Genomic DNA, 10,883 nt, shown 5'->3' with positions numbered 1-10,883 from the left:
AGACTTAGGACACTTACATTATTTTCTCGGTCTTCAAATCTTGCAATCGAAGGAAGGTATTTCCCTTTCTCAGTCCAAGTATGCGTGTGATATTCTACGCCACTTTCACATGGAAGACTGTAAGCCAGCCCCTTCTCCCTTTCAGTCTGGAGTCAAACTTTCAGTCACTTGTACTTCTCCTGAAGTTGATGCTACCTTATACCGTCAACTTGTAGGAAAACTTTTGTATCTAACCCATACTCGTCCTAACCTTTCCTTTGCTGTTGGCCTTGTTGCTCGGTTTATGCAAAACCCACGTGAAAGTCATTGGGAAGCAGCTAAAAGAATACTTCATTATGTTCGAGGTACAGTTCAGTTTGGGATTCATTACAGTGCCGAAGCATCTCCTCTATTGGTTAGTTTCACTGATTCCGATTGGGCTGGTGACCCTAATGATCGAAAGTCTACTGCAGGTTATGTGTTCACTCTTGGTTCAGGACCTATTACATGGGCTTGCAAGAAACAAGGTGCCATTTCTCTTTCTTCAGCAGAAGCAGAATATCGTGGTGCCGTAGAAGCTAGTAAGGAAGCCTTGTGGCTTCGTCAGATCCTGTCAGAGTTTGGCTTTCAGCAGCAGCATCCGACTACACTTTGGTGTGATAATCAAAGTGCCATTCAGCTATGCAAATATCCAGTCCAACATCAGCGCAGCAAACACATTGAACTGCACATGCACTTCATCAGAAAGCTCATTCATGACCATGTTCTTGAAGTGCAATATTGTTCAACAGATGATCAAGTTGTAGACATCTTTACAAAGGCTCTCAGAGAGGCGAAGTTCACTAAACTTCGATTTATGGTTGGAGTTCAGGAAGTTGTCACTAAGGGGGGATAGGCTCTAGTGCCTCCTTCCTTCTCCTATTGTGTCATATTTGTAAATCCTTCAATCCTATCCCAAGTTGTTCTTAAGGGGGGATGTTAGGATATTCCGACACATAGGAAATAGTTAAGTACAACTTGGTCTAGTATAGAGTTAGGTAAAGTGTGTTTCTTTACCTTGTACATTTTGTAACTTACAATCCGACGGTCACGATATGTAGTGATCTGGCGGTTCATTCTCTCCTCGGTATTACCGACACTTGATCCGTGGTTAACACCTGATTGGTCCATGATTTCTATTTAAAGCGCATGGAGGTTCATTTGTAGGGTAATCCGTCTATGAGAGAAGCATATGTAAATTTTCATTCTTTTATTAATAAATTGCCTGAAGTGGCCGCATTGGCTCAGGCCGTGGACTGTTTCCCTCTTTGAGGGTTTTAACCACGTCAAAATACTGGTGTATTGATCTGTGATCTGTTTGTGAGTGGTGTCGTTTGGTGTTCTATCTGAGGAACTTACCCTGTAAATTCCTACAATATCTACCTCAACTATATGGAAGTTATAAATTTAATCCATGAGTCCCCATTCCTCTTCTTTTCCTCAATGATTTTATTTTGTTAGAAAAGTTAACTTAACAATTATCAACAATTGTTAACAAGTCCTTGATTAACCAAGTGTTTGTCATAACTAGAATAAAAAGTAAATAGTGACAATAACTATAAATATTACCCCAAACTAGAGGGTGTTACATTCACTCAGTGAAATTATACCAACATAGATCCATCTTAAGCACTGATCTAACATGTGTATTGAGTCATTTTATCAACCTACATTACATTGGTTTTGTTATTAATATATTTTTAAGCATAGGTAAATATTACTTTATATTAAAATATTTTATTCACAACTCACATTGGATATTTTATTATATACAACATTAAAATATTTTCTTTTAACATGTTTTTCTATATATACATATTTATGAAGTTGATATCATGTTTTAGAATATTTTTGAAAAGTATAAGGTTTAAGCATCTTATTCATATATTATTTTTTTAACTTCTAATTACTATACATGAAATTGTATTAGGCCATATGGACAACTAATTAAATATGCATAGCATATTTTTTTCCTTTTTTTTTTTTTATTATAGCCGATATTGTTCTTCTATTTAGAGAATATTTGTGCCTTCACACTGGGCAAAATGAGAGGCTTCCATAAGCCTCTAGGCTCAAGAAAAATAAAAATTAAACTAAAAAAATAAAAATAGTAATTAAACCAACCTAAATCCATCTTAACTTTGGATCTATCTAGCTAAGTGAAAACCTTTCTTCAAGTTTAGCGCCAAGAAAAGAGGTTTGCACATGGAGAGATTTGATCCTCTCGGCACTTGATAGATCCTCTTAAGATGGATCTAGGTTGGTTTTAATTTAATTACTAATAATTATTAGGTAGATGGTAGGGATTTAACTTTCATAGAATATTCTTAGTAGTATACACAAATCAAAAGTTAAAAAATATTTTGAAAGTAGTTATGCATTTTTTGTTCTTTTAATTAAAATCATTAATTAAAAAAAATGTAATACAAACCAATGTTATATGAAATGAGTTATAGTTTTTTGGACATGTTGTATTGATAAGCCATAGTATTGTAAGAAAGCCTATTTATAGATTAAGAATCTACATAATAAAGTGGTGGTGAATCTCCAAGGTGAATAATCTTATTACATATTTTTTTGTTAATTGTATGTATGCTTAACTTATATATTAATTCTTGTTATCATTAATTATTATTATTATTATTATTATTATTATTATTTTAAATAAAGTTATAATTTAGTTAATTCTTATGATTTTTTTAAATTCTAGCAACTTGAGATGTATGATGAACTAAGTGTTTTGATGCTTCTTATGAATTGAAGACTATGGGCATTTATTAGCATTTACTATGACTAATTTAATTATTAGGTGGATAGTAGGAGGATTTAATTATGCCTAGAAATGTTATTTTATAATAGAACTTCCATAATTTTAAATTAATTATCAATAACTAGTAGGCGGATTGTAGAGATTTAGTCTCCATGAAATATTCTAAAACATTCTTAATAATAGTCACAAATCAATGTTGAGATTTATCTAAAAAATAGTTATGCACGTCCTATTCTTTTAATTAAAGTGATTAATTAAAAAAATGTCATATGAACAAGTGTCATATCAAATGAGTGATAGTTTTTTGGATATATGGTATTCATGAGACATAGTATTGGTCCATAGTATTGTAAGAAAGCCTACATATAGATTAAGAATCTACATAACAAAATGGAGTGAATCTCCATAACTTATATATTATTATTTTGTTATAATTAATAATTTAAAACAAATTTATGATTTAGTTAATTTTTATGATTTTTTTCATCTTGGTAATCTGAGATGTATCATGAAGTAAGTATTTTTTTTATGCTTATCATGGATTGATGTGTTTGGGTGTTTATCATCTATTGGATTTATATAATTTCACTAATTTTTATGGTTTTCTTTTAAAATTTTGGCAATGTCAGATGTATCATGAAGTGAGTGTTTTGATGTTGATCATGGACTGATGCTTGCATACATTTAACAACCATTTAATTTAGCCTATTTACAAGGTAAAAATGTTCATAGTTAAGTGGGGATCTTCATGGTTAAGAATCTTGTTACATGTTTTTTTTAAATGTATATAGTTTTAACTTGCATATTAATTTTTTTAGTTAATAATAATAATAAAGTTACCATTTAGTTAACTTTTATGATTTTTTTCATTTTCACTCAATAAACATTAAACTTGCACGAAGATTAAAACCACTCCAACTTTTACCATGTATTTTTTTCCAACCACTAAAATTTTCCTCCCATTCAAGGTTCAAAATTAAGTTGCTATTTCTCTTCAATAGCTCTCTACCCATCATAGAAGGGCATGAAATTATTTTTCATGCAAATGGAAATTAAATTAGAAAATTACTTGTTAAATTTGAAGTGAAAATTATTTGGAGTATTTTAATTAAAAGGTAAGGAAATTTTTCATAATATGTTCTACATGTCATTATTCTTATGGTTTTTTTTTTATCAGTCATTTTTCTAGATACCATTAAAAATTGAAAAAAAAAGAATTAAGAAAATTTCCACATATTATGATAGTTTATATATCTATATATATATATATAGTCATTTTATACAATAGAATCCTATTGTTATAGATTCATGCATGTATATATCACTTGTTTATTGAAATTACATGTTTGGTAGTGAAAATTGATTTTATTACTCGTAGAGAAGAAATAATTCCAATAAGAACTAACAACCATCCTCTTGCTACTATGATTTAAAAATGGTACCTACCAATCTTCTATGGCTCCACTAGATCTTCTTACTACCTACTCCACTTGCACATAGTATGTGTTTAGGTTGCTTGGATTTAAGAATATTACATACTTGTCTTCTTTATGTCTCCTTAATATGAAGACACAACAATGGGCATTAGGGATCAAAATCAATTCAATGTAGGCTAAATAAATTGTATTCAAATTAAACATTCATTTTTTGTTGACATTAAATAATGTTGTTTATTTGTCTTGTGTCAATACTATATTTTTATTTTGTTTTAAAAATTCATTACAATTGTTTAAACAATTGGTCTAATTGCTTGATAACAATCTATAAGAAAGAGAAATAATATCATTGTAAAACAATTTCATTATATATGAAGAATTATATCTACCAAATAAAAGAATAATTATATTGAATTATCTCCATATGATTCCTATATATACTATAAACAAATGTTCCAATTGAAATTGCTCCATATAATTTTTATAAAAGGTATAAGTAAATAATTTTATTAAACTCCTTCATTCCTATAGATTATAATATTAGTGAATCTATATATGTGTTCTAATCTAATGTATAAAATTGATTTAATAAAAAACTTAATGTGTAAAATATAGATAAAATTTCCATTTTTTTCATTTTTTATTCAAAACAATTTAATTTATCATATTAATATGAAACTAAAATGTCAAAATATAAATGTAACCTTTATCTTCAAATTTATTCCTACGAACTAAATATCACAATATAAATGTAACCCTTCTCTTCAAATTTATTCCTACTCCATGTACAAACCAAAGTTACCCAGTCTTTCCATGGCCGAGTATTTCAACGATTCATTTTACTAGTATAATGATATTCAATAATGCCAAAGTATGAAACTCGCAGCTTTACCGATGTCTTCTCATGCCAGTGTGCCGAATATTTCATGATACCGAGTCTTGAGCATTTTTTTTTGGTAAGAAACAAGCAGCCAATTTACACAAATGATGCAGTTCCTAGAATTCATTTTAGTGTGATGCTGCCACATGTCACAGACTGCTAAAGTTTGTTCAGTTGGAAATTACTTAGCATGATATATGGCTATGTAACTTAGCCTTCCAGGTTTCCGAGGGTTCGGATGGCTCGCTGTGATTGATATGTATTTATGTAAAGTTTCATAAAGATAGCAAAGTCGCTGAGTACTTCCACCGAAAAAGCTAAAAATGCACCTGTAAATCTATACCAATGAAGATGTCCATTCTTCATTGTGAGTGATATGGATAGCATTTGAGTGATTTGGATATTATTTGGATGATGGAGGGTAGAATTTTAAAATATTTTAAAGAGCTAATTCAATTATTTGATCCTATTTTATCGATAAACAAGAACAAATTTAATTGTTTGATTACATTTCATCGATAAACCAGAGCGAATTCAATTGTTTGACAACATTTCATTTCAATTCATGTTATTGAAAAAGATACCACATTGCAACCACAACCATGTGTTGTTGATTCAGGTTGTATCAGTACATCCAAGGCCGTGAGCCAACTGATACTAAATGCATGGCAATGTACAAATGGAATTGAATTGAAAAATATCGCAGAGCCAAGAGTTTTATAAAAAAGAAGAGATTGATGCATCTCCATATTTTTTTTTGACATTTCCATTTCAATAACAAATGTAATGTCTTACAAAGTAGAAAACGAGGAGAACGGGCTCTGATTTATTCATGCACCTAGGAACTCACCCAAGAGAAAATTTCAATGGTGGAACCACAACAACTGCTTGCCATGGAGGAATAGAGCAGTACGTTCAATGTTATCACATGCATATCTAATAATGTTGATACATAATATACAAGTTACAGTGAAGCTTGATATCACAGTTGAGGTTTGACATAAATATATCAAAGCCATCAATAATTTTTTGTAATTTTTAAACACATCTCTTATTGCCTAAACAAACATTCAATTCTATGATACGCCTGAGCGATCCAGAGGCATGATGGTGTTTGAATTTACAGCACTGAACTGCAGGCCATTAGATAAGCTAGGGTTGGTCATGGAATTGAATGCAGAGAAATTGAGATTTGAGATATTTGCAGGGTTTATTAGGGCACCCTGACTGAAGCTGTTGGACGTCCAGCATGCAGGAGCTTTGGCATGATGAGCTCGTTCCAGAGCCTGCACTTGCTTCTTCAAGAACTTGACATAGTGAACAGCTTCGTCCAGCATGGAGGCAGTGTCCATCTTGGTGCCACCGGGGACCAGTCTCTGCAGAATTCTGATCCTCTCACTGATTCTTTCCCTCCTATGCCGAGCAGCCACGCTCTGAGGATCCTTGGATATTCTCACGTTCCTGCGCTTGGGGCGCTTGATGCTCTCAGGATCTATCTGAATTGGCTGCATGGCTGCCACTCTGAAAATCATTTCCCTCATGGCTCCCATGCCGTTATTATTCCCCTCATTATGAAAAGCAGGGTCAGTATTCATGGAGCCCTGCAACCTTGGGAAGTAATTGAACCTGGGCTGCACCTGTGCCATGGCAGGTGCTGCATGAACAGCTGGCATATCAAGATCAAGATCAAGATTGGCCACTTTCTTGTGGTCTTGGGTGGCTTCACTGCTGTTGCAGCTATTTGACTTTCTGAGATCTTCAGAGTCTGCAGGTGAGATGTTGCTGTTGGTATCAGTATCGTTAACGCTGTCACATGAACCTGCTGCATTGCCTCTCTGCAACACATAATTTGTATTAATGCTCAGGTTGTTGCAAAAATTCAACCCTTCAAATGCAGGGAATACCGGACCATCAGGAGACTGACAGGGGGAGGAGTCTGAATTGTTGCGCTTGTTGTTAGAACCAAACTGCATCAACCCACCAAACAGTGATGGGCAGGCAGAGTCAAGCTGCAACAATTCCTCAGGGTTGACTGCAGTCATATTGAACGTATCCATATCAGCAGGCTCAAGCCCAAATTGATCCATCTGGTCCAACTGAAACATTTTTGAATCCATGAACAGACACTCTCCAAACCAATTACAGAAACTGTAATTCAAAACCCAATGCCCATACACAGTGAGAGGATCAGATCCTATCAGAAAATGGGGGTAGAAAAGGCCTATCACAAAATGGGGGTAGAAAGGCCTATCAGAACTGGATTGATTGCTCAGTGAAGAAGATCTGGAAGGACATTAATCATGGGACAGAGGAAAGGGCACAATGACTGGTGCAGGCAGCAGATCAGATCTGGAGATGAAGGACTTGACTTGGAAGTTGGAGGAGTAATCAGTGGAATCAGAAGATGATGAGATGATAAACATATGGGAAAAGACGTGCAGAGATGTACAGGTGTGCCATTGACAGCATAGAATTGCACGTGCTGTGAATGGATGGATGTGAAAGCTTAAGGAAACTGGACTGATCTCCGTATCAGGTCTGCTGGGATTTAAAATGCAGGAGGTGTCATTTCAGAAAACAGGGCTTCAATAAATTGCTCACAGACGTCACAAAAAGTAGATGAGAATTATTATGCGTTACAGCTGCAGCAAGAGCCCAATTCACACAAGATGCCTACACAACTTCAATTTGCAATTCACCACTGCTACAAACTCAGAATTCTGCAGGTGCTTTGCTTTTATAATGACACAGCCCCTGTGGCTGCCTCTGCTAAACACTCCAGGATTAGTATTAGAAGCAGTTTAATTATGAGATGTTTTTTAAGTGGTTTAAAATGAGTGTATAAATAAATTTAGCTGTGAGGCATTTAATTTTTGACACTAAAACTTAAGATTCCAAAAATTCCTTACCTAATCTCAGCCCAAAAAAAATACCAAAATTAACCGGAAAAGTTGGCCCAAAAAAAGAGAAAACGTCTAAGGTTTAGACTAATCTTAGTATTATAATGAAGAGTCAACGAGATTTGAAGGTGATTAACTGCAGAATCCTCCTCGAAAGTTGCAGGAGGAGACAAAGGGGCAATAATCTTCTGAAACATTTTATAAAAGGTCCCATTCACGGATCTCATCGCTGAATTGAGATTACAGTCACGCGGAGACCTTATCTTCAAATCCCCCAACTCCCCTCCTCCTTTTCTTCTTGTTACAGAGAATTAATGGTGTGGGGGTCCCTCCCTTGCAGGCTTTTACACATTCGCCTCCTCCGCCTGCAGTGACCTACTCCAACTCAAAAACAACCATGGCTGCTAACTCTTATCGTCCACACTGGTCCCCCCACCAAATTATCAATACCCCCTTATCGTCAACAACAGCAGCAGTTAGTGAAAATGGCTGATTAATAATAGCCAGCATTCATACCCATTAAAGTTCCCCTTCTCACGAAACATAGCCATTCCATAATGTACTTTCTTCTGCAGTACAGAATCTCGTGATGGATACATATTACGTATACTCATCTCTTGTGATGGATACACATTAGGTATATTCATCTCTTGTGACGAATATGTATAGAACATGTGTATATGAATTCGACTTTGGAATACGATTCCTTACGGAAGTAGTGAAAAAATCCAGTACGACATACATCTCATCGATTTGATCTTACAGAGATGAAAAATATCCAGTACGGTTCATATCTAATAGATACGAATTTTATACCAGATTTTCCAGCCTCCGAAGGTGTCATATATGAGGAAAAACAAAAAAAACTATTTCTTCAATTTTTTTTGGAAGTTATAAATTAATAATTAAATTTATTAAATATTAGGGGTTTTCGCAATATATTATATTAGATATTATTTTTGGGATCAATAGTGTGTTAAGTAAGTCATTTATTTATGACCATTTTTATGAGAAGTAATCGTAATTGAAATTGCGCTTTACCCGATGCAATGAGCGCTATGTAGACTATTCAAAAACCATGAAAAATTAGTCAGTTACGACTACTCTCATAAAAATGATCTTAAATGAATGACTTGCTTAACGCAATTGAATCCTGAAAATAATATCTAATTAAATTTATTATTAAAAATATTAAAAAATTAAACTTATTAACTATATATTTTATATTTCAATTTCCAAAAAACAATAATTTTCAATCATGGTAATAGAATATTAATTTGTAAAATCATAATCTCACTATCATAATGCACACTTGGAAACTTAAAAAACAATAATATTCCCGATAGTATATCATAATGTACACGTAGAAACTTAAAAACAATAATATCCCTCGTAATATTATAATATAAATTTGTAAAATCATAGTCTTAAGATTGTAATATAAATTTGAAAACTAATGCTCGCCAAATAAAATAATATCATAAATTAATCTTTCATTTAATAATTAAGTTTCATGCGCATATATATATATTAAATAATTCAAATTCATTAAGATTTATATGTATTTAAGGAATTTTATTAATGTTATTGATGAATTAAAAAAAATTAATATTTTATTTTTGTATGGGAAAAAATTGAGGGAAGCATTGTCATAATTTAGTTTATTTAAAAATAAAAGAAAATTAATAATATGATAAATATTTAGAAATATTAAATTGAAAATGAATATAAAATAGACAATTTAAAAGCTTTTAGGGTTAGTTTTATTGGGCCAGCTTTTATAGTTAAAGCATTTTTGCTATTGAGAGGTTATAAGTTAAATTCTCTTGACACACAAAAAGTGATCCTTTCATGTGGATCTATTTGGTACAATTATTCCATGGATGTAGTGGTTCGTGATTGACCAGCCCCCATTTTTACTTGAAACTCATGAGAATTAGTTTTAGTTTTGGTGATGTTTATTTTCTTCTTAATATTACTAAGATAAAAAAATTGCTTTTATTTTATGTATAAGAAAAAAATGAATATTATCCTCTACTCAAAATAAATTACCACAAGTAACATCCCCCACATCCACAAGCTTTTCAATCAAGCTGTCAAGCAAGGGTTCCCTGAACCATGGACTCAAAGCCTCATTATCCCTATTTTTAAAAGTGGGGATACAAATAACCCCTCTAATTATCGGACAATTATGATGAGCCCTCTCCTAGCCAAGTTATATGGTATTATTTTGGAAAAGAAGTTGAGCATATGGCTTGAAAGTGAAGGTAAGCGGTCTAAAGGCCAAGCGGGATTTAGAAGGCAACACTCAACAACGGACCACCTCGTTATGCTTAAGATCATTGTGGAGGAATGCCGCAATGATAAATCCAATCTCTTATGTTGCTTTGTGAACTTTAGAAAGGCTTTCGATACGGTTCTTAGAAACAACCTATGGAATAGATTAGAAGAGCTAAAGGTTCCTTTTGAGTTGAGAGTTGCCACTATAAGGTTATACGAGAATGTAATTGCCAAGTTAAAGAGCAAAGAGGGGTGGTCGAAAGATATTAAGTGTAATATCATAGTTAAACAAGGTTTCCCCCTCTCCCCTACCCTATTTGGCATTTACATCAACAAGCTAGAAGGTTGTTTAGAGGAAGCAGGATGCGTTGGCACGATCTTAGCTAGGATAGTCATCATCCTTCTTCTCTACGCTGGCGATATCGTTCTTCTCGCAAGGTGCCCATCTAATCTTGATAAGCAACTTAGACTTCTTAAGGATTTCTGCTCTACCATGGGTATGATTGTTAATACTGAAAAAGCAAAAGTTATGATTATCAAATCCAAGAAGGACACTTACGGTAATTTTATGTATGACAATAGTAACTTGGAGCAAGTGT

General features: G+C 33.3%; 1 protein-coding gene across 1 annotated transcript; it reads right to left on the bottom strand.

Moving 5' to 3' along the window:
- Positions 1–5,791: 5,791 nt before the first annotated feature.
- On the bottom strand, positions 5,792–7,791 carry LOC149263154 (uncharacterized). Its single transcript, XM_089387241.1, has one exon. It carries the CDS (start codon positions 7,219–7,221, stop codon positions 6,181–6,183), a length of 1,041 nt encoding a protein of 346 aa, XP_089243367.1. The 5' UTR covers positions 7,222–7,791; the 3' UTR covers positions 5,792–6,180.
- Positions 7,792–10,883: the final 3,092 nt, after the last annotated feature.

The sequence above is a fragment of the Pinus tabuliformis genome, chromosome 6, assembly GCF_031772625.1.
Source record: "Pinus tabuliformis cultivar Carrire ecotype Pingquan chromosome 6, CPIR1, whole genome shotgun sequence".
Classification (NCBI taxonomy): domain Eukaryota; kingdom Viridiplantae; phylum Streptophyta; class Pinopsida; order Pinales; family Pinaceae; genus Pinus; species Pinus tabuliformis.
This window is presented reverse-complemented; position numbering and strand designations above follow the sequence as displayed.